This window comes from Pipra filicauda, unplaced genomic scaffold (assembly GCF_003945595.2).
Source record: "Pipra filicauda isolate LSUMZ 115617 unplaced genomic scaffold, ASM394559v2 scaffold221_size1283894_pilon, whole genome shotgun sequence".
In the NCBI taxonomy this organism is placed as follows: Eukaryota; Metazoa; Chordata; class Aves; order Passeriformes; family Pipridae; genus Pipra; species Pipra filicauda.
In genome coordinates, this window is record NW_024104334.1 from 587,618 (window position 1) to 614,871 (window position 27,254).

At 42.1% G+C, this 27,254-nt stretch overlaps 2 protein-coding genes across 4 annotated transcripts in view; one reads left to right on the top strand and one right to left on the bottom strand.

The window, feature by feature from the left end:
* Positions 1-1,764: 1,764 nt before the first annotated feature.
* Positions 1,765-23,229, top strand: PACC1 (proton activated chloride channel 1). 3 transcript variants are annotated; one of them, XM_027723723.2, is made up of 8 exons: positions 1,765-1,900; positions 5,712-5,808; positions 7,451-7,660; positions 9,682-9,836; positions 11,120-11,262; positions 17,494-17,638; positions 20,744-20,848; positions 22,525-23,229. In XM_027723723.2, exons 1-8 carry the CDS (start codon positions 1,865-1,867, stop codon positions 22,684-22,686), a joined length of 1,053 nt encoding a protein of 350 aa, XP_027579524.1. In that variant the 5' UTR covers positions 1,765-1,864; the 3' UTR covers positions 22,687-23,229. The 3 variants fall into 3 exon arrangements, with proteins under 3 accessions (XP_027579524.1, XP_027579526.1, XP_027579525.1); XM_027723725.2 differs by having other exon boundaries at positions 7,559-7,660; XM_027723724.2 differs by having other exon boundaries at positions 1,773-1,900; positions 5,649-5,808.
* A 2,372-nt stretch (positions 23,230-25,601) lies between these two features.
* PPP2R5A (protein phosphatase 2 regulatory subunit B'alpha) overlaps positions 25,602-27,254 on the bottom strand; it is a 45,091-nt gene continuing 43,438 nt past the window's right edge. Inside the window, exon 13 of the mRNA XM_027723722.2 lies at positions 25,602-26,812. Within this exon, the coding sequence (XP_027579523.1) occupies positions 26,686-26,812 (127 nt within the window). The 3' untranslated portion in view covers positions 25,602-26,685. The remainder of the gene's footprint in view (positions 26,813-27,254) is intronic.

The following is a 27,254-nucleotide window of genomic DNA, read 5'->3' on the forward strand; positions in this document are numbered from 1 at the left end:
CAAATCCATGCTTGGTCAATCTCCACAAGTTTTGTGAAAGCTGAACAGTTTGGAGAAGGATCTGAACAGTAAATAGGAGGCAGGAATGGGTTTGGTGTTTATTTTAAGGATTGTTTATAAACTCTTCCTGTGTAAAATCCATATGTCTGCCTCGGAGGACACCTGTTCCACATTGCCTGAGGTAAAGCTCTTGACCAAAGGAAATTCTGTACATTGGTGTAAGCAGAGCTGAAATAGATAATCCAAAGCAACTTCCCATAGTTCTCTTCTGGATGACAACAGCAGCACAAGATGAGAAGCACAGGGGACTGAGGGCATGTCTCCACAGTATGGGGGTGACAACCAATGGGCCACATCCCTGTACAAAGAGTCAGGCCAAGCCTGCAGAGCCAGGGCATAGGGAAGCCAAGTTGCTGTGGCTGTCTGGGAGCTGACTGCCACAGGCTGCTGTCTGGTGTGGCAAGCTGAGTATTGGTCTTGTTAGGGTGAAGTTTACAAGGTTGTTACTGTGATTCTCCTTAAGCAGTGAAGTTTGCCTACACTGCCTGAACAATAGCTTGGCTTCTGAATGGGCTTTCCATTCCGTCTGCCCATTACGTCCATTTGATGACTTCACATGCCACAAGACAGGTATGAAATGGCAAGCAGAAAAGAGAACTCTGTTAAGGCTTTGGACAAACAGCTTGTGAACGCTTCTGTTATGTGCGAGAAAGAGTTCTGGCATTTGCCTGGTTGCTCTGTCTGCAAATCTCCCACGTGCCTTCCCCAGAGCTGCTGGGAAAGATGCAAAAGTCTGATTTGTCTGTTTGGTTCAATCACATTATAGATTTACCTTTTATTCTAAAATAATTATTTATTAGTGTCACCCCAGGGGAGGGCTGCAAGTGCTGAATACTAGCATCTGTCTGAAATGTGATTTCAGGCCTGTCTTTGAATGACAACCTTCTGAAAAATAACAAGAACTAAAATGTTTTCTTTCTGAAAGGAGAAGCTGTTATTGTCGAAGGACTTCAAACCTTGGTTATTAACTTACTAGGTGTGGGTCTTGGGTATAGGGAAATGATCTACTGAGCAGGGAATCCCCTGCAGTGCTGCATCTCAACGCAAGAAATGTTGTGCATGCCTTTTCTTGATGATGAAACATTAACAATTACTTCCATGCTGGCGAAGAAAAAAAATAGCTGTGTAAGTATTTGTGGACGGATGGGTCATGAGTCAGCTCTTAGGCTTTTATCTTCCTGAAGTGCCCCACTGCTGCGGGCACAGCGTTGGTGGGTCATCCTAGAAGCCCTGCAGAAGTTCTATCTGGTTTCCCAGCGAGTCTGTTGTTTCAGTGTTCTGCTAACCGCCTCGGGCAGAAGAAAATAAAAATAAAAATTAAAAAAAAATTAAAAAGTAATATTTTGTGCAGTCTGGGGAGAGCTGACAGAATTATCATAATTGCTTTTCCGACCTAGCTCCTTCTTGTGTTAGCAGAAGTGCGTGTTGTAGAAAAGACTCATCTCCCCGTCACTACGCAGAACTACACACCTCCTGGTAGAGAGAAATGTTCCAGCAAACCCCACAAAACCCCTCTCACGCGTGAGCCGTGCTGCTCGCCCCCCACCCGGCCCCTCACGGCGGCTCTGCCCGGACTACGCCTCCCAAAAGCCCTGGCGCGGGGCGGGAAGCAACCGGGAGGCGGGAAGCAGCCGGGGGATGGGCGGGGGGTCCCGGCGCCTGCGTGGCCCTGCCCGGCCGGGGCGGCTCGGCTCGGCTCGGATTGGCTTGTTCCGTCCTGTCCCGGGCGCGGTGTCGCTGCCCGGCCCCGTGCGGTGCCGCCGGGTGCCGCCCGGCCCCCGCGGCAGCCGCTCCCGCCGATGCCATGCTAAAGACAGAGGTGTCCGCATCCTACCAGGAGGTACGGGGGGCCGGGGCAGGGCTGGGGGGCGGTGTGTCCCGGCTGGCCGGTGGTGCCGGACCCAGGGCTCGCCGCTTGCCCCGCGGTGACACCCGGCGCTGTCGCCGTGGGCTCGCTCGGCTCCGGGCTGCGGCTCCGCCGGGTACCCGCGGCGTCGGGGGGCACCTGCGCTCTCCGGAAAGGAACGGGGGGGTTGGGTGCGCGTAATCCCGTGTTTCATCTCTGAACGCGGTTAGAATAATGGGCAGCGGTTGTGTTCAGGGCGTGAGGTAGGTACAGCTGGCCGGTGGATTCTGTAGCCGGGGTTCGGTAACAAGGGGATGGTCTGTCGGGTGTGAGAAGCGGCTTTGGTACCAGAGCTCCCGCGCCCGAAACTGAAGGCCTCTTTATCACCCTGCCAAGACCCCGAGGCAGAGCCTGGTTTGCATATCAATGTACAGGCTCAGCAACCGGAATTCCTTGCTCCTTCCTATCTCTTCTATTAGAGATACAAGCTATTTGTGCCAAGTTCAGCAGCGGTAGAGAGTTACAGCAGAGCACTTTTCTTTTGCCTGCAAGATACAAACAAGTGTGGATATTTTCCTTCCTCTGCACGTGACGGGTATTTTGGAGCTCAGTTTTAATACGTTCTAATTTATTTTAGTGCTGTCTGTTTAGTTTCAGCTTCTGGTTTTTGTGCCAGGCTAGAAAGCATTGGAAGGTGATGAATCAGCGGACCAGCAAAAGGCCTGTGTGACCAAGTTCTGCTTTTATTTAAGAGATTTTTATCCAATAGGAAGATTTATCAGGATGAACTTGTGTGCTTGTACATAGGCGATGCACTTGGGAGAGTTAGAGAGAGGTAATGCATGCACTGATGCCTGAAGTATGGACTGGACTATGCATGTTATGTGTGTCAGCCACCACTGAAACTGGTCCATACATTTGGGATTGTCCCAAACTCTATGGCACAAGTCTAGATGGTATGTGTCTAAGTGCAACACCTGTGATTCCACCCCTTCTCCAGTGCCTGCAGCAGTCTTTGGTACTTCTACCTCGAGCAGGGATGCTCAAATGTCTGGAATTGCCTTTTCTGAGCTTCCCTTTATCTAGTACTTTTCTGTGTGCAGATCTGAAAAGGAACTGCTGGGACATGGGCAAGCTTCCTCAGTTGTTTCACACTCAGCTGTATGTACTGAACCCAGAGGAATGCTGAACAAAGTCTGTTTCATGCCCTTCCTGCCCTTGACATCCCATCCTATCTCTGAATCCTATTGCAAGCTTAACTACCCTGCAATTTATGTTCCTTCTGCATTAGCACCATGCTTCACCTCTTTATCAAAAATACAGTGTAGGAAGAGCTGGCCTGTGAGGGTGAACACAGCTGCTGTGATCCAGGTTCACTGTTGACAGAATCTCCAAATCCAAGACAAGTGACAACTGTGAACAAACCAGAATCAGCTCTCACACAGTAATGCTGTGCTGGCTCCCCAGTCATTAGGAGAGTGTGACTGTGACTTGTTGGGTTTGTAGGTCTGTGCTGCAGTGCCCTGTAGACACAGTGTGCTGTGTGCCCTACACTCTGAACGCAGGGGCTGAGCCATGGACAGTGTGAGGCTCTGGTCACCTCAGTGGCTGTATGCAGCTTCACCTCTTGTCAGTTCAGGTGTTCAGGATCTGTGGTAAAATATAGTTGGTTTTAGGGAAGGGGTCTTACACATTGACCTACTCACTGCACCTGAAACAATGTTAGTACTCCTGCTTTTGACTGGCTGTCCTTACTGGCTGTCCTCTGGTTTTGTGTGTGAAAACATTATGAAACTGTGTCTGCCTTATCAACCAAGATAAGAAAACATAGTTGCATATTGTTTGGGTTTTTTGTTTTGTTTCTAAGGGATAATGAAAGTCTACGTTTTCTGAGCTTATCACAGAATCATTTAGGTTGGAAAAGACCTCTAAGATCATCTTTTTTCTACTTGTTGAAAAGATTGCTGTAGGTTCTCTTGAGAGGATAGGAAATTTTGCATATTGTGGTGTTGTTTAAACTTGTGTTGGGGTCTCTTTGCTGTTAGGAATAGAATTCACTTACCCTCTAAATAACCTCAGTCAATGAGGTGCCTGTACCCGGGGAATCAGAGAGGTATGGGAGTCAACTGAGAAACTGCGGTGACTTGGTAACTTACATTAATTTTTTGGCTCTGGTATAAGGAATTAGTATGAGTATAATTGGAACTGGCTGCTTAGTTTATTTAGCTTAATCAGTACAAGAGGTTCAGTGAGTACTCTTCTTGTGTCAGAATGGCTTATTTTGGGTCAGGTAAACAAATAGAACTGGCATGTTTCTACAGAAAGGAGCAATGTGTTAATTTTCCCTTATTTTATGAAGATAATTGAAAAAAATATCTTCAGTTGGACCCTGGTAAGTCTCCTGCAAATGAGCTGAGTTTAGCCTGTTAGATACCTGTTCACACCATGCCACAGGAAATCATGCTTTATTTATGTTCTAAGCATTTAAAAACAACTGGGTAACTGCTTTCATCTGGCTTTGCATGGTGGAAATGAATACAGAAACACAGCAGGAGGTGATGGAGACTTTGCGTCAGACTTTGAAGATGTAAAATGAGTGGACTGTTTCCTAATAGATGCTGATGATTTGGCAATGATATAATGATGATTTCAATACTGAATTAAAGTTGGGTGAAATAAAAGCACTTCTTTATGGATACATGCGTGTTACTGTTGAATAAGTTAGGGGTGTAAAGTTTATAGCATTCAGTATGGCTGCATTAACTGTGCCCCCATTTTCTTTGAAATAGGAACAAAGTTAATCTCCCTTACCCAATTAGATAGGTGATGCTGAATGTTTAGCTTGGACAGTTACTATGCAACACATGACGTGCTGCAAGCTTGTGTGCCAGTTTGCCTTGCTCTAAATCTGTATGTCAGTCCCTGCCAGAAAAGAAATTTGGAAAACACACAGGAGATTATCTATCTGTCTATCTATCTATCTATCTATCTATCTATCTATCTATTGTATAAAAACTGTTTTTCTTCACAATCTCACGTGATGCATATCTGATGTGACAAGCTTCTGACTCTGACGCAAGTGTCTTGGCAGTTTGGGCCCAGAGCTCTGAATAGCTAAACAAGAAAACATCTGGTCTCTGTTGCTGTTTCAGAAACACCGTAAGACTAATTAGTTGCATAACCACTAATATATAATAATCTGTAGAGTGAAATCAAATAAGTACCAGAAATATAGGGATGTTTGACTGTTGTCTCATAATGACCTACCTATGTGGCTGAGACTGCATTTGAGTGACTTACCTTAACAACTGTCAAAATGCGTCTCGAGCTTTTTGCACCTCTTTATTAAGAAGTGGTAATGCTCTGTTTGCTGGTATGTGCTGTGGTTTGTTTATGCCTGAAAATACATTCTTCAGTGACAGAACGAAGTTCCTGCTTACATCAGAGGACATTGTCCTAATTGGAGGTTTAAACTGGGTTGGAGCTGCCAGGGAAATAATTACTTGGATCTTGAAAGAAAAGGTGGTGTTATTGCTGAAGCAGCAGGGTAGAAGTAGGTTAAATTTAATGTGGTGTCTTTCTCTTTTTGCAGTGTGCAAATCACTTAATTTTTAGCTTTAGGTTTTAGCTGTAAATGTCACTTTTGTCTGGTGAACAAGTGGAAGAGATGCTGGGTGCTCTTGGTCTGGGGGCATGTTTTTGTGTGTTTGGTTAGTTGGAGCCTCTTTTATTTGTACCGTAGAAATTCCAGCAATTGCAAGTTGAGAGCATGTTTGGAAATTGAACCACTCTTTTAACTACACAGCTGAGTGAAGATGTGGAGCGAGTATCTGAAAACCCAACAGATGAGAGAGAAGGAGAGATGGAAGTTCATGAAGATGCCAGCTCTGTTATTTTACCAGGTGAGAACTGTTGACCCAGAAATTATTGATTCTTGGTGCCTGATAAACTATTGCGATGTGTGGCTTTGGTTATTTTGGTTTTGTTATTTTGCTGCACTTCTGAAAACAAACAAAACACTGAATTATTAATTTTTTGTGAATCAGTAGTGATAGAAAGCCAAGGAGGTTTTCCAAAGACTGATGTGAGAATATTTCTTTGTCATGAACTGTGCTCAACCAAAGAAGATGCAGCACATCTGGCTCTGAGGTAGCTTAGTATGTCATCTTCCTTTGTGTTGTGTCTGACTTCAGTTGCAGTATCTGTGGTGGCAGTGGGTTGCAAGCAAAGTCTGTGCCAGCTTTATGTGAGCAAGATGCAATATTGAACAGATGTGCTTTTAAACAGATTTTTAGTAAGACTATTTGGGCCTGCTTTTGGAGGGTGTTAAATGGGCTTATTGCAGCTCAGACGTAGGCATTAAGGTAAGCCAACCTGAAAGGAGTATGGCCGCAATGTCTTGCAGCCATTCAAGACATATTTGTTTCAATAGTGCAGTTTTATGCATATCAATGTCCTAATTAATTAGCCTTGGCATATCAATGTCCTAATTAATTAGCCTTGGCTGCCATCTCCTAACATGTAACTTGGAGACGTGTGTGTGACCACAGACCTTTGTAAGAGGTTATGTGTGCAATAGGATTTACTAAAAGGCTCATGTTTGCTGTGGGAAGGAGCAAACACCAAACTGTGCCATTAGAGTTGAAGAGCAGCATGTGGGACAGCCTCAGAGGGCCTGACTCATTAAATTACGCCACACAGAACAGTCAGCATGAAGTATGGCTGCTTATCTCCTTTCTTATGTTGGGTTTTAATGCTCCTTTTTTGTGTTCAGCTATATCTCACTCACGATCAAAGCGTGATGTGTAACTCAAGAGTACACGAGGTTTTTCCTTAGGAGTATTTCCAAAAGAAATGGCAAATGCACAGAGTATGGGGAAAGCAGTGTCTGTGTGAGAGTGAGACTGGTCTGAAGATCTTCAGAGAATAAGGTTTGAAGGCAAGGAGACTATAAGAGAATTGGCTCAGACTTTTTTTAACTGTAATTGGGAGAAGCCTTTTTTGAAATTTTATGTAGAATGCACAAGGAGTTATGAACTGGAGGGTAACAAATATCTAGTGACTTCTACCGTGGTGGAGATGCAATGCAGGGAGCTGGGCAAGAGCATTAGAGTATTAAATCATTCTGCCAATGCGTATGCTGAGTGTGTAAGAATCACCTCAGACTGGGAGGCGGGGAAGGGAGTTGTTTTTTCCAGAGGCAAAGATTGACCATCAACAGACTTTTTCTTATGAACTTTGAACTTTGTTTCTGAGTTGTTCTTGAAAGTAGACCTTGTTTCCTGACTGTAGTATCCTTAAGCTGAGTGCCACATTCTGACCTGTAAGAAAGAGGTACAATCTTAGGATGCTTATATCTCATGCTCGAGAAGGAAGCATCTGTTTGACTAATCATCAAAACCAGCAATAACTGTGGCTTTTTATGTGAAGCTGAGTTTGAGGCTTACTTTCCTCTCTAGTGATTGATCTTTAAATGAAAACTGAGTAAATTCAGCCCAAATATCTGTATTTTAAAGTCCTAATCCATATTCTGTTTGGTTTTAGATGGTGAACTGGGTACCACTACCCCTTCTTTGCGTTTCAGCAAGACCTGCTTAAAGAATGTTTTTTCAGTAATTCTCCTCTTTATGTATCTGCTGCTCATGGCTGTAGCTGTGTTCCTTGTCTACCAAACCATCAGTGACTTCAGGGAGAAGCTCAAGCACCCAGTGATGTCTGTCACTTACAAGGAAGTGTCCTTGTATGATGCACCCGGTAAGAACTGTAGCAAACAAAAGGGGTTAAGTTGTTGTGCACATTTTCCTTGGACTGTTAAACATCTTTGGTGTTGATTCTTCAGGGCCCAGATTGCATATAATACTTTAACCCAGGTCTTTCACTTCCTCTTTTTTTAATCTATGTTGTGTTGACTTTGCACAGAAATGTTGACATCGTACGGGAGATTGTGGGAGCTTTTGTGCCAATAACATGAATGACAGAAGCTGTGATGCATTATGCAACATTTGATAGATAAGAAGTGTTTTTAGGCTCCAGAATGAGTCCTCTTTTAGAGGAAGAAGATAATTCCTTTTGGATATATCCCCAAAACTGCATTGTTTAAACAGGGTAGCATGTAGGATGTTTGTCAGGGAATTCAGTGATGCACTGGACAGTGAGGTGCCATTCACAGTAAAGAAGGTGAATTTCTCAAACCAATCACAATGCCACTTTCCACTTCCATCCTGTGTTTTTTACAAGTTCATATTGCATCAGTAGGCAATGAAAATGTGATGTGACTGCAGGGAACAATGTTGGCATAAAAATGTAGCATGGCAGCAGAAACTGCGTTGCAGTTTGCAAGAGGTATTACTCTACATTTTTGAAAAGTGAGTTGTATCCTTATTATTTTTTAAAATTATCCAGCAGCCATTCATAAATAGAGCTGGGGTATCAAGTGCAGCTCAGTCAGTCATTGGTCAGTTTCCAATTTAACAATGGCACTGCAGTGTTATTAATTACAAATAACCACTCCAGTAATTGTGGCTGAAAGGAGAGTGTTTCAAAGTTGTCACCATATTCCTGTAGTTGTTTTTCTGTATGGTCAGGCTTAGCTCTGTAAGTAGGTCTTTGGACCATATGGATTTGACTGTAAACTCAAGCTTTCCCTCCTTTTTATTTTTTCCACATGAGCTTTTCATACAGCAACAGGAAAAAATTTCATTTAAAGAAGCAGAGCAACATACATATAAATCCAAAAGTACTGTTGGGCATCCCTGCTAGATCAGAGAACCTAAATTAATATAGTCCTTTAGTTTATTGCTCTATTAAAGTGATGAGATGGCAAGTTGCAAACACAGAGCTCTGAAGAAAGGGATAAAGCATTTATAGACTGATACATGCTGACTGCTTTGACATGTCACATTTTGATGGGCACATCATTTCAGTTGTGAGAGCTAATTGTATCTAATCAATAATACTTTTTTTTTTGGTTGGTCTAGATTATCTTCCAGCAAGCTCGTCTCCAATAATAAATGTGGCATATGTGGTGTAACAGAATTTTGAGGTTTGGGTCTTGTATTTTGCTAGCCTTCTAAAGCTGAGGTGGCTGAAGTTCCAGTGAATGTTGTTGGACTGAAATGGGAGGTTTACAATACATAGGAGTTTCCATCCAGGTGAAGTAGTAGCCTGCCTACCCAGTCGTATAAATTATAAAGATGGCAACAGTCAGTGCTTATTTGATGTCTTTGGTTTTTATCATGACATCATATCCAGTGAAGAGAAGACATCAGATGTTCTGAAAAGGATCTTTTCAGTTTTATAAGATCAACCAGCAATCTTTGATCTGTCATGTATAGTTCATACATTATTTCCAATTAAAATTTGATTGTGTCAAATGCCAGTATCTGAAAACATGGACAAACTGAAGCACTACCTGTCCATTTGACTTCAGTAGTCTCCTAACTTATTTTACGGATTCATTTGGGGTGAAAGGGACTACTGATGTATTAGCTGCTGGTTTATGGAAAGACTAGGGAAACTTAGTAGCTTCTGTGAACTGTGAGTTATTGTAACAGAATATGAACACTGATTTTTTTGTCAGTGCCTGGTAGGGGTTCTGTCCTGATGCAGCTGGTGCTTTTGACCTGCTCCAGAAATTGCAGAAGTGCATAGTTTAATTTGATTGTTTTGTTGGATCTTGAGGATAGCTCAGTATCCTGTCAGATTAAATTCCAGAATGAAAATCTATGTACTTGGGAAGGAAATCAGTGCTCTCCAATGCTTTTCTCCCAAAACAGGTATTGCCTTTTACCCAGGGAAGGCTCGGCTGCTTAGCTGCAAACATCATTACTACGATCACATTCCTCCTCTGATAAATCCAGGTCAGCCAGGACACATTGAATGCACCACTCAGAGAATCAACTACACAGATCCTTTCACTAATCAAACTATGGTAATAATAATATAATAGAACAAAGCTTATTCAGTATGGGTTTTCTGCTCATAATTGTATTTGAAAGTAAAAAATATTTACTATGTGCTATAAAAAAAAAAATCCTTTCTTCCAGGTTTTTTTCCAAGCCATCTGTCCTTTTGTTTTCAGAAATGTGAAAGACCTCAGTCAGTGTGTATATGTGTTTTGGAAGATCAGCTGTCGTGTGGGTGTGTGCAGCACAGAAACTTGAATGGGATAAAATATGTCATTTTTCACGACAAAATTCTTGCTTCATTCTTGTCCTAAATGAACTGGGAAGCATTCTCCTTGGTATTGTAAATCTGGCTTTGATTGAAAGCCGTAGCAGTTATTCCATTAAAGCAAGATAGCTAATCTCTTTTTGTATGTTTGCTGGGATTTACATACTATAATTCACACTTGGAAGAATCTTAGATAACCACCAAACGTTTCACTGAAGTGCTGTGAGCCAGCAAGAGGGGTGTACTGGGTGATTGTCTTAAATTGCCCTTAAAAATGCAGGGAATCTAGCTGCTATATAAAGAAATGGTAAAAACCCACAAATGACCATATTAATCCTTTAGATAAAGTGATTGCTCAGATTGTTTTTAAGGAAACTAAACATGAACAAATAAACTATCTAGGTGCCCATTTGGTCATCTTTGTTCCTCTTCATGTTTTGCTTCTCATCTAGTCACCATTTGTTTTTGGGAAGCAGCTCCTTAGTACGTTTGAAAGTAATAGGTCTAGGTGCAAGTCTAATTTAATTTCTGCTCCTATATGCTCTTTTTGCTTAGTTTTAACAAACTAAGAACATGCAATTTTATGCTGTGTTGTAGATTCATTTAGAAGCTTGCTGATCCAGTAGACTCTAGTCTTGCAGTGGACTAGAGAGGCACTGAGGCAGAGACCTCTGATGTTCTCCACATCAGACTCCAGATTAACTTTTTTCATGTCAAGAGCAAAGTTCCAAGACTTTAATACTCAAAACAGTTTTGATTGTCCTCCTGCAGAATGCAGGGCCTTGACTGGTAATTCCATGTGAACCCAAGGGATGATGACAGAATTAAAGCCGGTTTCTTAGAAAAACACTAAATCTTGATACTAAAAGGATGAATTCAATTGGCATTCTTGTCAGATATTTTAATAGATGTGTACTTAGTAGCAGCCAAGAAACTCTCAATGTGTATTAGTTTTTTATACAGTATTAGTACCAGTTGACAAATTCTTGAACAGGAAATGAGGATTCCTTTGCCACTCTCACCATCTCTGTTTGCTTACAGAAGTATGCTTTGGTTGTTCAAGGCCCTCGTGATGTGAAGAAAAAGGAACTGGTGTTTTTGCAGTTTCATTTAAATGAAACAGACCAAGATTTTAGTGCCATTGACTACCTTCTGTTTTCTTCTTTCCAAGAGTTTGTCAACAGGTATGTAAAGGAATGAGCTGTAACTGCACCGAACTTGCTACCATAATACTTGGGAAAGCAAGCTTTTTTAGTAACAATCAGACAGGCTTTTATGTATTTTTTTTTAATGTTTGGGTTATGCTGATGCTCTTTCATATCTTTGTTTGCTGATCTTACTTTTTAGAAAATGCACTGAGAACTTTTTCAGTGACAAAACGTGCTCTCGGCTGTGCTCAAATCATTTGTTGCTGCAGTTTCTGGAAGTTTGAAGTTTGTGCTGGCTTACTGCTGTCTGCTGCTATGGGTGATCAGGAAGTGTGCTGTCCTGGGTAGTGTGTCAGGAAGTGCAGAGAGAACACCAATGTTTCTGTACCATTTGGGTTTTTTTAAAGCAGTTACTGTGAAGATCAGATCCCTAGATTGATTTGTTGTGATTTCATTGAAAGATTAACTGTATTTTGTTGTCTTACTGGCTTTATGTAGGTTTCTATAGAATGATTCATATATGGGGTTTTCAAAATTGCTTCATATTTGTTCAACATTGGTGCCATTAGAGTGACTGATTACCTTATTCTAATTTTAATGAGTGGAATTAATCTTGAACTTTCTTCAAAGCCCCACTCTTTTTCCCCTGTGACAATAAATTTCATACTTAACTGTTTAAGTTTTGCTTTAAGTTTAACAGTTCAAGTTCTGTTCTTCTCTCTGTGATCCAGATTAAAAGCTAGACAAGAGATATTAGTCATATTGACATCTGATAGAAAGCCCGATTTTGGTAATACCTGCTCAATGAAAAAGGGACAGGGGAGAAAGGACTATGCAGAATCAAATTGGGCGAGGGAAGGGAAGAGAAATAACAGATTTTATTGTAGCAACACATTCTCAGAGGTTTGAACTTATCAAAATGGTGCTCTCAGATACAGCAGAGACTGGAAGTGTTCAGTTGCAGTATCTCTGGGTGGCCAAAGGCCAGTTATCTGAATTTCCTTTTTACACAGCTTTTCTACTTCAGTGAAGGAGAGATTTTAAGTCACTAAGTACTTTCTGTAACTACACTAAAACACCTCATAAAATGCTAATGTTCCGGGTATTTTAGGCATTGATATTTTAGGGTGAGAAAATACCAGTTAGAAGTAGTGATGTAGAAGGTGCTACTTGTTCCTTGCGTGCTGGTTTTTCTCATTTTTTGTGGCTTGTGCTGCGTTTAGAAACACGTACAGTGGGACCGATTCCAGCAAGGTGCTCAGCTGCTGCTACACTGCCAGACACCGGCACTGTCTGAGAGCACCCCTGGTGTTGCATGTGGCTCTTTGCAGAATGAGCCAGCTTACGAGACACAGCTCAGTCTGTGCTTAACCGGGTCTTGGAAGCCACGTTTCTGTGCTCGTTGTATCGACTTGCAGATAAGCCATTTTAAAGAGCTGTTTCTTCCCAAGTTAAAACACACATGCCCCACTTACACTGGCAGTATTTCTGCAGCTGTGCGTGCTGCTGGCCCAGACGCTTGTGCCACGTGTCGTGCACGTGCAGGTTAGGTGTGCAGAACAACAGTTGCTTGTTGCAAAGGTCTGAGCTTCAAGGCTGTGCTTGTGCCAGAGTAGGTGAGTCGGTTAAGAATCATCTGTAAGATGCCTGGGAGAAACCTGGATCGCAGCCTTCTGCTTCCAGGTTTGCCAGGTCAGACCGGTTATATGGCAGATTGGTCCATGAAAAGATGGGGAAGTGTCACTTTGTTCCTAGAGAAGCTGCCTTGTCCCTGTGTTGGAAGGCATCCGAATGGAGGCCAGGGGAGTGAAGGCTGGGTTATGTTTGGAGAAAAGTAAAAAGAGGATGGGGATGTCTGTTTGGGGATGCATCCTTTGTGCTTGTTTGAGGCAGGTAATAGGAATGGGAGTTAAAACTGGTTTTGAACTAACCCAGGTTAATGGTAAAATTGGCAAAGGCATGTAGGCCTTAGTAGTAAATGATCTGCATGTCTAGATGAAATACAGGAAGAGAGCCGGTTGTAGACAGGAGACCAGTAGCGTTGTCTCTTTTACAGCATCCTCCAAACCTTAATATGGATTGTGTGGCTTGTCTTGCTCAGTATTGTGTTTGTTGTCCTTCTGTCCCGGGTTGTGAGCTGGACAGGCTCAGGGCAGGTTGGAAGTTTGTTTCTCCTGACTGTGAAGTGCATGTGAAACTGCACTGCATATGCAGAGTGCACTCGTTCTGTCCAACTTTCAGTAGAAGAGAAAATAGAAATGATTTCTGCTTCGTCAGCAGATGCTAAATTTAGTTGATGGGAAGTCTGGGCTAAGATATCTCTAGAAACTGTTGTGTGTCCTTCCATAGAGCCTCTAAAACTTCAGTTAGTGGCCTTTGTCAACTACTTGTCCTGACAAAGTGTCTCACTTACTGGTTATGAGAGCGCAATATTAGCACTGTGTCCAGCAGTTCATGTACATTGTTATCAGAGATGCTAAAACTCACTAGATATCATCATTACTGTTACAGTTTTTTGCCATGGCTGCAAACAGCTTGTGTTGGGCTAGGCAGGGAGACTGATGTGAAACATATAGGGTATTCCATCATCTCAAATCATGATCCAACCCCCCCTTGAAACTGGTGAGAAGAGGCCTGCTGTATCTGCACCACAGTTTCTGTGTAGGCAGTATTATGTGCAGCTCATTTTTGCCTTAAATAGCAATAATTATATCAGTAAAGGCTGCTGAAAGCATCAGCCACAAGCTGTAATAAAAATGGCATCTAGAGACTTGTATCTTTAAGGGGTTTTTTGTGGCATAGCAAGTGGTGAGGACTCAAGCAAGGTCCAGTTGTTTCTGTCGAGGGTTTTATTCTCCGCAGCTCTTGTGCTAAAATCGGATCACAGACTACATGAAACTGGCACTGCTCTCAAGTTTTGTTCTGGTCTCCACAGAACACTGCTGCACCGTGTGCTGTTGTTAGCCTCTGAGTTGGAGGGATACTGCTGCTGACTTCTTTTCTTCTTTTTTTTTAATGCAGTGGCAGCTGCTGTCTCTGCCATATTAATTGGAGGGAAGGAAATAATGAAACCCTTGCAAATTACCCAAAAAGTGTGGCTAAAAATACAGATTCCTTTCCTGAACTATCATTAGTATAATATATGGGTTTTAGAAGAAAATCCTCTGAACGTACTACTGACAAAACTATTGTTAGTGTAGCATGTAAAATAACTCATGGTCCTGTGAAATTATGGATACCAGTCGGAACGGATCAGAGATTATTAAAGGGTCTAAACAGAGCTCCATGTTCATGCCTCTGATCTGAATTGCTGCAAGCAGAGAAATGAATTATAACAGAAGTGTCAAAACATTGGGAACCACACCAGCTGACCCTTTATTAGATCCCATGGCTGTCTGAGAGTTTTCTGGTCTGGATAAATGCAAAAGCAGTAAACACAAATTGGGTTTGAACCATCTGTGGTTTTGGCTCTTGCTGTTGCATTGGAATCTGATGGTGGGATGTCCTAAAAACTGCCTCTGGCTCACGTGAGTTGGTCCATAGAGACGGGTGTTAGAAGGATCCACTGCAGCATTTACAGAATTAGGTCAGTGACTCCCACAGTTGGGACAAACACAATCTCTCATGGTCTGGCCTTGACTGCTCTGGGCAATGGGCTTCCCTGTTTAGTAGGTTGAACAGTCAGAGAGCACTAGCTGAGAGGAGACCAGGGCTTTGTAGTTCACCCGAGTGAGACGGTGGCCTCTTGCAGTTCTCTTTCTCTGCTGTGATGTAGCAGTTTTTGCATGGTCTTGAGGCACCATTAATATCCTGGGAGAGCCTGGTACAGATTATTCTAGGAACCTTACCATACTTCTAAAGGACAGTGTAATAGGAAGAAGAACTTACTGAAAAACAACAACAAAAAAAAGAAAGAAAAACTCTCCAACCAACAACAAAAAAAGGCGCATCTTTTGTAGGTTGTCTGTCTTTGGGGTGAAGAGGGAATTAAAAGAAACTGCCTGGAGAACTGTTCTTCAGCTTAAAATTGCTTGCCTGCCTTGTGTTCATGTAGCTGTGTGTGGTTTTAAAGCTGCATTATTTGCCCTCTGCCATAATTTATGCAAAGCTTCTGCCTCTGCTCTACTCCTGCCACCCCCCCTTTCTGTTTCCCCCCCACACACACTCTGTGGCAGTGGTCTGAATTATGGGCAAATGCAAGGAGATGCCTTCTCATATTATTAATCCTTCTTTTTCAAGCCTACAATTACTGTTGAGGACAAAGTATTCTACTGCTGTCTGCCTACCATGTAAGTTGTGGCTGTAACGTTCAGCTCTGTGTCATAACTTCCTGCCTCAATTTTCCATGTTGGTTTGGAAAGCTTTTCTAGGATGCTGTATTTAGTCTGACATTAGGCATATGACTGGCTGGCAGAGTGCTAATTAAGTATGTTCCTCTTGAGGGGCAAAGCACTCCAGTGCTCTTCTGTTCTGTCCCATCAGCTGCTGCTGTACCCACATCCAGAAGGGGGAAGAAGTCGTTGTCGGATTAGGTGTCCCTGTGTCCCTGGTTTGTATGGTGAGGAGCAGTCAGGCTTTGTCCTTATGTTCTGCCCACATCTTTCTTGTGGGAGTTAGAGAGGTGTACTGCCATCCTCTCGGGGTCACTAAACAAGCACCTGATGTCACAAATAAAGATATTCTTAACTTGCTAAAAAACCCTTGGAATAGCACCTGTCTTGATGGGTAGCAAAGAGCATTAGTTTTCCTTTCCAGGAACGGTTCTCCTTTCTATGTGTGTGTGTAATGGAGTTCCATGTTTGAGCCATTGCCTGAAGCCCTGACGGGAGCAATGGCTTTGGTGGGTTTTGCCTTCCTATGAGCATGTGCATATTCACCTATTAAGCCTGAGCAGGAGGCATAGTACAGAGGAGCCTGTGGTGTGATATTCTTTTTATCAGTGCATGCTTTTCCTGCCTTTCGGACAAGGCCACCTTGGTTTCTAGGAAGAAAAGGAGCCCTGATTTTGAAAACTAAGAAAAAAAGACAGGAAAAGTCCTGAACCAGCACTGACTGGATTTGCCCAAGTCTTCCTGATTGGACTGTTGTCTGAGGCAAGAGGTTGCTTCTTCAGCTCTGCTTCTCTTCTTTACTTCTTTGCATCTTTCTCCTGAAAGACCAAAACACCTTAGTCTCTCAGCGGACCTGGTCATGCACACCCTCTGCCATACAAGAAAAGTACACCCTTTCCCTTCACTAGGAAGAAGGAAGTTTGGGTCAAAACCCTCTATGTTGTTTTAAGGATCAACATACCCTGAACATCTCTCTGCAAACTGAATCTATCGTTAGTAAAAATAGGCAGCATAGGCTTTAATGATTCATGACTCATCACAGTGGTTTACCCCTTCTTCTCAAATGAAACCTTGTTGGAAAAGCAGCTGCAGGGCTAGGCTTATTTCATAGGGATGACATGAAAGTGGCTAAAATCACAGTAGGTAAATAATAGGAGATGAATAATGGGAGGAGCTCCATGTAAGTAGCATGGTTAATTCACTGTGTCCTGTGCAGCTGGTAGAGAAGAGATGGAGACCAGATAAATCTCTTTACTTGCAGCATGAGGGGTATTAGAAGCCTTTAAATGGCTTACAGTCACAGTATTAAAAAAGATCCTCAAACAAACCAACCAAAAAACATACAAAGCAATCCTGCTGTTCTGGGGGTTACAAATATCTGTGATTGCATAATATTGGGGAAACAGCCATGTTGTTGCAGATGGGAGCCTTACACCAAAGGTGTAGTGTTTCCAAAATAATAGGAATATACTGAATGCCAATTTCAAAGCATTTTAAGTATGTCTGCATTGCAACTGGTTTATTTGGCAACCAGTTTACTTGCATCCCAGAAATGAGGTGAAGCAGCCTGCCCTGCCTCTAGGCTCTTCCTTCTGTCTCTTGCTTCTTAACATGGTGACGAGTTGTTTCCTGAGGTCCTGGCTCTGCTCCTTTCTGTCCCAAAGATGACAGATGAGCAGAACTAAACTCCCCTATGAGGCCTTCCCCAGGGCAGGCAGAACTCCAGGGTCACAGGGCACCAGGTAAGTCTTCTGCGGTTAAAGATGTGTTACCATTAATGAAAACATGACTACACACAATGTTTTAGATATGTTGAATTTAGCAGGTGAAAGATAAAAGGAATTGTGACCATTTTTTGAAGTGCCTGTAGGTCTGACATTCTCCTGCCTACAGTGCTTAGAGGGTGGTCAGTAAAATAATGGTCTTTTTCCTTTAGTCCAGAAAAAGAAAAATTCATGAAGGACTGTGAGAGTTCATACTCCAGCTGGAAGTTTTCTGGAGGCTTTCGAACTTGGGTCAAGATGTCCTTGGTCAAAACAAAAGAAGAAGATGGTAGTGAGACTGTTGAATTCAAACAAGAGGTAAAAAAAAAAAAAAGGAAAGAAATAGTGTTTGGGGATCTCTTAGTTTATTAAGAATTAGTTACTGCCATAGTTTTAAATGATAACCGGCCAACAGAACTAATTCCTGGGGCAAATAGCAATATGAGTTGGAAGTGGGGGGGGGGGCATGTTGGTTGGATTTTGTTTAATTGCATCCACTATGCCACTTGCTACTGCACAGCTTTGGCTGTACAGTTACTCATGTTCTTTCTTAACATGGAGTGGTTCTCTAAAAGTGTAAATGTCTCTTTGTGTTCAGCTGTTGGTTTGGCCTAGTGACACATCTCAGGAAAACATCTAATAGGCAAGCCAGAAATTCAGGCCTCAAATGTGTTATACATGACCCCTGTAGTCTGAGGTAAGGGTCCAAAGAGACTGACATAGAAGTATTAACACAGCTACCTTTAGTTCAAGGTGGAGAACAACTGCCAAAAGAATTGTCTAAATAATAGGTAGTATTGGAAAGAGGTATTGTTTAGGTTACCATAGGGGCTGATGTTAGGATGAAGAGGTAAACATAAGCCTTGTATCCTTTGTAGCATTCTCATGTCTGCTTTTTGTTTGGGTTTGGAATTTTTAGCTGTTGAGTGTCCTTAGAGACACGGAGTGACTTAACTTTACATCATTTAAAACTAGAAAATATCCAGGTGGAAGATGCAAACTTATCTAGAGAGGAAATGAGTTTGACTTTCATTCCTGTTCTGTTCACACTAATGGACAGGAAAATAATTGTGTTTTGAGTTTGTTTTGCTCCCAGTGTTGGTTGAAAAGGAAGTGTCTCATCAGTGCCAAGCAGTGAGGATTTTAAAAGCAGTCCTTCCCAGAAGTGTCTCTTCCAGAGACTACACTTTCACTTAGTCCATGGTATGCTTGGAAAGAGTATTTTGTGGAGAGCAAAATGAAGCAGAGTCTTCAATTCTTCTATCTTTAGTTCTCAGAGTTACATGACACAGCTTTAAGGGAAGAGCAGAGCTGTGACTGTGAAGTGGGTACCCTCCCACTCAATTGGAAGAGGACAGGAGGCAAATCCCAGAGTCATGCAAGTCCCAAACTGATGCCTTAGTTTGGAGGACAGGAAAGAATGCATCAGTCAGCTGCTGCCATGTAAGCACTGACAGCAGTTGTCTGTCAGTCCTTCATCTCCTACAGCTCTGTATCACTTGCCATTTGGTGCTTACCAAGTATAGGATTTTTGAAAGTCCTCCTTTGGATGCCCAAGTCTAACATATCTCAAAGTGAAAACAAAAGGCTGACTCAAAGTCAGGGGAAAAAAGAAGCTTTTTGTGACCATAAAAATCTGTTTAGTTCAGTAGTTACAGACTCTGATCATCAGGGTAGATGAATGCTGTGTTGGGGGTTTTTTGTTTGTTTTGTGGGTTCATTTGTTTGTTTTTAATAAAACCTAGGAACTAGGAATCAGATCCCTATTAATAAAACAGCAGAAGTTGAAACAGCTCAGACATAAATTGCACTTGCTTTGTTTGACAGTACAACATCTGCTCAAATTGCATGAGGAAGTCCATTAGCCTTTCAAATCTAAAACTGGGAGCTGGCGTACCAGAAAGATGGATACAAATACTAGGTCAAATAGCACAGTCAGTCACCCTGCTAACTAGCCCAGTAGTCATTAATCTGAATTTTCTTCCTTCTCATTGCCTTCATTTAGCTTTGTGTACTGTTTGTTTCCCAGTGTGCAGTTTTCTTAGATGAGTGTAGTTGGGGTGCTGGTACCCTGCAATAAGGAAATGAGCTGTAGAAATATGTGGTAAGTCTGCAGCAAAGGTGTTTGACCAGAAAACAGGAGGTGGTGAAGCTCCCATATGCTCTGAATGGAGACACATGGTGTTCTAGCTCCTGCTTCTATTTGTTTGCAGCCTAAAATCTGGTCAGGGCAGGATCTGTGGAGAAGACTAATAGAAACCTTGAGGTATTTGTAAAGAAACTGTGCCGTGGTAAATGGGAGGCTTTTGTAGCAGGTCATCCCTCATACAATGGAAAAGCTTGTAAGCAGGTGAAGATGGTCTGTTTAGGGGACTTCCAGCTCAGCCTTCCTCTACCTGGAAAAAACGGGTTCATAAAATATGGGAAAGGCAGGTTCTTCCATGATCTGTCTCATCTTCCTATTTACAACCCTGAAATGAAGTTACAGTACTGCTGGATTCATTACTTCCAGTACAGAATTAAACAACTGTAGGACGAGCAGCAGTACTCCCTCGTGCACACACAAGATGTAAACACTCCTTTGAGGGCTGGAGAAGGGAGAAGTCTCTCCATCACTGTGCTTTCCTGTGAGGCCACTGTCTGGCTCTTGAGTGGTTTGTACTGTCCCCTGGGACACAAGTGCAGTTAGTTACTGCCTGTGTACAAACCTCTGGGCTGGGGGTGGGTGTTACAATACAAAGGTTTTTCTGGGGCCTGATGTCTTAATAATTCTTTCCTGACTGTGGTTCTCAAGACTATGGTTTCATGTGGCTGTAACATAGTCTGGTATCCTAACCCAGTTCCCTGTTGGAATTGTGCTACAGCTCAATTCCAACTAACAGCTGGTCACTGTTAGTTTCAAGTGGTAACCTGGTACTGGGAAGTACTGGCAGTACTGGGAAGCATAGTTTTGGTTCTTAACATCTGGGCTTTTCTCCCCTTCCATTTTCATTCTGCACTTGCTGGAATCTTATAGTTTATTCTACAAGTGATTTTTCAAAAAGGAGTCTTCCTGCCACCACTGTGTAGTTCTCTGGTAAATAAAACTAAATTAGCATTCATTCATGAGAACTCTCCAAATGTTGTATTACTCCAAGTAAATGAATTTTGTAAATTATTCCCCTCCCCTTGAAAGGCAATTAAAAAATGGTATGTAGTGTGATACTGAGTGAGAAATAGGAAAATAATATGAACATGAGACAGACAGAGGAAACTACCGTTTCCCTGTTTTGGGAGCTCATTGTTCCAGGTAGAGAAAGGCTGAATTGGAAGTCCCAAAATAGTCTGCTATTTTTACCTTCTTGCAGGCCTTTTCTGTTGCACAAAAGACTCATTTTACCACTGAAGAAAGTAACCTGCACCTTTTTTTTCTCCTCTCCCCAGACTAGCGTGGTTAACTATATTGACCAGAGAACTAAACCAAGAAGTGACCAGCTGTTTTTTGTGGTATTTGAGTGGAAAGATCCTTTCATACAGACTGTTCAGGATGTGAGTAACACCCTACTCCCCATGTGAAATGCTGTCTCATGGTTTGTGTGTGCTTGCACTTACCTCTGTTGTCTCACTCCAAGCAGAAATGCAGAGGAAGAGTGAGGTTACTTCTGAAATTTCAGGCTAGGCTCTTCCTTATATCCAGTAATGCATAGTCTGTGGAGGTCAGGACCATCTGATGCCTTCCCTTGGGTTGTTGACACTCAGCATTCTGCTTGCAGGTAGAGGTACACGTAGCTAAGAAAAGCAGCCTATGTTCTAGCAAAGCGTAGTTTCAGGTCAAGATGGAACTTCTTGCTTAAATAAGTGTGCTTGGATAAACTGATTTAATGACTCTTTCTTTTTTTAATTAATTGACAAACAAAAAACCTAGGCTTAAATAATAAAAATAGCCTAGTGTATTTTTTATCATTAGAAGAAAATTTGGTACTGTTATTTAAATGTACAAAAAGTACTCTAAAAATCAGCTAAATATGCTGCAGCCAGAGGTGTAGGATGTGCCAGACATGATGTGCCTACACCATGATCAATCCCTGGAGCGCTTCAAAGATGAATGCTGCAGGTACGTGTGCTGTAAGCATTTGATCCAGAGTTTGTTTTCCTAGTGTTCTAGGGGAGAAGGGCAGATACATTTGCCCTTCCCAGAAAAATGTAGAGTGGCAAAAGTGTGCAGTGAATCTGTTCTACATTTTGTATTTAAAATTACCCTACCTGACAACTGAGGTCCAGCAGCAAAATCCACAGCGTTCTTGTGTTCCTGCCCAAAACCAGTGTGAATGCAGACTGTGTGGGACAGGAGATGGAAGCTGGTCCTTTGCACTCCTGCTGTCCTGTCCATGCTGGACCCAGGCACCTCCTTGGCCTTGAGAGCCAGGTCATATTCCCAGGCCTCTCATTCTTCTCTGCCAAGTAGGGTTCACACCTTTGCCACTTTCCAACTGAAAGCTGCCCTTGATCCAGTGGGTTGGGAGTATTCATTTCCTGGTGCTGAAGAGGCCACAGTTCACAAGCATTGGCAGCTTTCAGGAAGATTAACAAATATGGAAAGCCTGTATAAGACCTGGCTCAGGGGGGTGACCTACTGACACTGTGCTGGCTGGCCCAAAAGTTTATCCTGCCTGTTCATTGCTGCCTAAGCCTAGCTCTGCCTGCTTCATCAGGGACCCCAGAAGTCATTCTTGTGTCTAGAGGTGCAAGAAATCCAAACTATAAATAAACTTAACTGTTCTTGAACAAACATAGTAAAAATACAAAGTACTTGCTGTAGATCAAAAGCTGGTTTAGCAATCTAATCGTAGCTGCTTTTCCTAACCTTTGTCTTCTGGAAGATCTTCTTCCATGTGACTGCTTCTTTTTATAAATATTTAAATGATACAGTAAAGTTTAATCTATAATTTTAAAATTAGCGATTTAACTGTACCCCTAAAGTTTTAAAACAATTCAATATCCTAAAACAGTGTAAAAAGAATTTAGCAGCAAGTATACTGTGTTTTATTCCTCCTGGAAGGAATCAGAAAACCACAATATGGAGAGAAGGCACTACAGGCAACCTTTGCAGCATAAAGGAATATGCTGCAAAACACTTCATTTAGGAAAATGGAACTGTTTGTTGTTTAATAGGTGTAATGTATGATGAATTGGATGAGGGGACTAGTATTTTTCATCTCTTTCAGATTATCACAGCAAATCCCTGGAACATGATTGCTCTTCTTTGTGGTATCTTTTTGGCTCTGTTTAAGGCCGCAGACTTTGCTAAGTTAAGTGTTAAGTGGATGATCAAAATCCGAAAACGACATCTGAAGAGGAGTCGTCAAGTAATGAACCATATAAGCTGAGACTAAGGCTGCTTTTTAACTGTTCATAGCAGGAGGGATAGAAAATAACTGGAATAAACTTCAATCAGCAATTAAAGCTGAAAACCAGGTATGTTTTCTGCCAGAAAGATGATGGCTGGAGGAACAGCCTAGTGAACCGGCCTTCGAACTTCAGAAAGGAGCTAACTCTAGGACAGGTCTAACAAACTCATGCTTTTCTATTCCCAATTTAACAAGTTTACCTCAATGTATGGGGGAGCCAGGGGGAAAGAAGAGAAGTCACCAATGTTCAGAAATTCAACACTGTAGAAAATGGTGAAAAAGTGGACAGAGTTTGAGCACTTCTCAAACAGACCATTTAACTTCTGCATGAGCTGAGCTGCACCTGCTACCACAGCACAGTCACTGCTCTGACTGTGCTTAGAAGAAGGTAAAGTACTCTAAAAGCAGCCTGGCCTCCCTTCTCCAAAGTATGTTTTAAAACAAAACACACTGGAATTCTATTACATGTCATTTTTGATTTAAAGTATAGTGACTTTAATATTAAAAAAATGTTTCAAATAAGATACTGTGTACCTTCTTTGAAAATACCTGTTCTCACATTCAGCTGGAGCTTAACAGGAGGCAGTCCAGGCAGAAGTGTTACTGCACAATAAGGTAAAAAACAAAAAAGCTATTCCTGATCAGTCCAACTCAAAGGAAAGTCAAGCAACATGATAAACTGGGGGGCTTAGCTGATGGTCCATTTCAAAGTCCTTCTCAGGCTGTTGCTTATCCCTCTTTCCCCACCAGTCTTTGCTAAGGAAGTGAAAAATAGTCTTTCATCAGCAGGGCATTGAAATGTGATTCTCTTTTATAAAGGGAACGACTGCTAACTAACTGTGCTGGGGTGGTGGTGTCTTTTCTTCCTTATAAGTCCTGTGTTAGTTGAGATACCAGACTTGGACTTGTGGAGTCTACAGGGCAGCAGCGTACCAGTGTGCTTGCTCTGAAGGCTTTGTTGCAAGAATGCCAAATAGTATTTTGCTTCTTCCTTTCTCTTCTAACAGTATCAACAGAGGAATAAGTAAGTGTATCAAAAGTACCCCCTCAGCTTTTTTCCTTTCTTTTTTGGCTTCTTTGTTCTTTTGGAACAAAATTTACTACTTTCAGATGATTCCCAGAGCAAATCAAGGCACTGCATTGACCAAACACAGCCTTAAACAAGGGAGCAACAACTCACAGTAGTAAGATAAACAAAACAGCAGAACTGGCTGTTTGGGAGAAAAATGTTTGTATGTGAGAAAGGTGGTGCTCAGTTACCACTTTATTCAGTACCTTGCAGTGGTACCTCCTGAAGAGGTCCTGTTCAGGTGAGACAGGTCAGCAAAGTGCACAGCAAGGAATGAGCTTTAACTGCACAGTTGAAGCCAACTGAGCTACTCCATCCCTGTTGAACGGTGGGGAATAGGACAGAAACCAGGTGAGGGGTGTGGATAACCCCCACACACACACTTAGACCATCCACATCAAGAAATACCCCATTGATTTTGCTACATAACAGCCTATGCTGGTAGGAGAGCATTCCATTGGCTTCCCCAGTCAGCTTCTAGCCCTGTGCTTTCCCAAATACCCAGGGAACAGGCCCTTAGCCCTATAAGAGAGACAACTGAGCTTTCTTGATTCCTCACTGTGAAAGAAACACCCAAGTGTTTCTTTAACAAATAATATTACAGCAGCTCTTTCTTGGATTTTACAAAAACATTTAGAAACAATAATTAGATCAGGTACTGATGGATCCTGCTCCTCCTGCTGGATCCTACTGCATTTTTTCTTCTTTCCTTGCCCACAAGCTCAGAGAAGGTGAGGTGGAAGACAGCCACAGATATAGGGTGAGGAGGAGGTATCATTAAATAAAGAATACACTCCTTTCTGCAGTATGTATTTTTCCCCCCCATCAATAAATTCCCTCAGCAATCCACTTCAGTCACTACAGCACAGCTATCAAGATGTTTTGTTTTATAAGGAAATGTTGTTACAAGAGCAGGCCCAACAATCCCAGCCAAGAAACCATTCTTTTACATACCTATTTATAGGACTGATTCTAACTGCAAGGGTTGCACAGTTTGGAAAGGCCTCTTAGAGCTACTTTGTTGTTTTTGTGTTACAAATACGGAGATCAAGCTTAAGTACCTTTGCAAATGTCAGTGATTTGGTCCTTGTATCACTGCAAGGTGTTCAGTTCCCCAACATTTATATAATTTCCTTTAGGCTGTAGGACAGCTGAAAATATTTTGTGTCACAAATTTAGGGGTTTATTCTTCTAAGTGCAAAAAGGCACTAAAGCACTAAACTGAGGTGAGCTGTGCCTGTGTGATGGTCCTCTCCCTTCAAGAAGAAGCACTGTGAAAGGTAAAGGATTCCTCCTCCCCCTCCCCCCAAATTTAGTGCAGCTAGCTACCATGGCAGGGTCTACCCTTTTATATAAAACTGACAGTTAGAAAGTAGCAATTAATTCGTTTTGATCTGACAGAGCTGTTGGAAGTGTAAACCCCTTCAGGTACTGCTAGTCCCGTATCCTCTGTGAAACAATTACTTAAGAAGCAAAAATGAAGCAACAATAAAAGTGTAATGAAGTCGACTCAAACAGTGTAGCAAAGACTTTCCCAGCGCACTCCCCCCGGAACTCCTTGAATACTGTCAGTAAATCAGCCACACAGAAGGGAAGGGAAGCCCAGGACACCTGCCTCAGCTGTTCTCACCACCAGGGAGCAGAGCCAAGCCTTCCACCCTACTCACCAAAAAACAAACCCCCAGCAGCCTGTGCCTCCAACACTTTTGCCACTCAGTGAAAAGCCACAGGTTAGTCAGAGACTTGAGCACTTAAAAAAGGTTATTCATAACAGTCATACTAATTCTCCTGGTCTTCATAAACACAAAGATGTGAGGTACCGCACTAAATACAAACATAAAGACTTTATTGAATGCTGCTAAATTCCCCAAAGATCTTTCATTACAAAATTTTTCCACACAACTGCAATTTAAGAGATTGGAATGGTACTCTGATAAAAGATGTGAAAAATACTTGATCAAGTAAACAGACAAGACTTCTACTGTCAGCTTTCCACCTTTAAGAAACAGACTGCATTTTCTTTAAAGAAAACAAGGAACTATTTCTTGACATTCACTTTCCTCTTTAATATTAAAAAAAAATAATGCCAATTTTGGTCTCTTCTTCAGTCCATGAGATGCTAAACTAACACAGAAACATCCAAGATAGTCTGTGAGAGAGACCTGCACTATTCTGCAGGGTCCTTGGGCTGATGAGGAGCATCATTGATGGGCTCTCTAGAGGAAGCTCCATCCTCAGCTGTAGCAGGAGGAAATCCCTAACTAGCCCAGGACCAAGACACAGCAAGAATGGGGTAGAGGCACTGGCCACCCCAACCTGTTGCAGCTGACTCTCTCCCTACCTTGCCTCCTTCTATGTGAGCATTATATAAATCTAAATCTGACTCCAATCAGGAATTCAAGGACAGCACTGTATCCCAGTTCCTTTCAATGCTGTAAGGGGCACATACTGAGTATCTCAAGTTACTGGTAACGTACCTTGGTTTTATTTGAGAAAATACAGCACAACTAGAAGCCTTTTCTATCATCTTAACCAAAGTATGCAGCAATGTGAAAAGCACATACAAAACAAAGAAAAATGTGTACATAGCAAACTATACCACCTATGTGCAACACAATCAAAAATTCAAGTCATAATTCTCACCACTCCCATAATTATTTCACTCATTAAGGATGATAATTCAGTTCTATGAAACGTTGGAAGTGACAGTCTATCAATAATTAGACAAATTTACAATATGCTGTGATAATGACATCACTTAACTGCTGTATTTAAATTCGAATCCTTACATTTGCCAGAGAAAAAAATTGGCTGTTTCTTTTATACTGATGAGGTTTCTTTTGCAAATCCTTATATATTTCAAAAGGGTACAAAAAAGAATGTCTGCCGAGTAGAGGTGGTCATTTCTTTTATTTGGCACTTGTATTATGTGCATTGAGCACGTTGTGAGTCTGCTTTTCTGCCATCGCCTTCTTAAGCTTTAACTCCTCTAGCCTTCTCCACAACTCTTCACGTTCCAATTCCTTCTTTTTCTCTCTGTAGAAAAGAGTGAAGGATCGATTTCAGATGTGTTTTAAGTGCAATCTGGAAATGCAGTAACTTAACTGTGACTTACATCTACTAATTCCTCTTGTAAGTTTTTCTCCAAAGCTATTTTTAGAGGCAGTTACAGTTTCCTCAACTAAAAAGTGAGTGTACAAATCACTAATGGTTAGTGGTGAAACTGTAGCTTTGCTCCAGCAAACGCAGACAATTGCTGTAGTGTGGCCTTGCACAGACAGCTGCAGTTCTAAGAAGCTTCTTTATCACATGCAAACAAAATAAGAAGGGACTAAGCATTATGAGGGGAGAAGAGCACAGCTACTGAAAGGAGACTTGGCACGTGGTTTCAGCTGGCCAAGGATAACCTACACCCTGCCTCCCTTACTCCAGCAGTGTTGCTCAGTAGGTCAGTAGGGTAAGAGATGTTTTTGCTGAG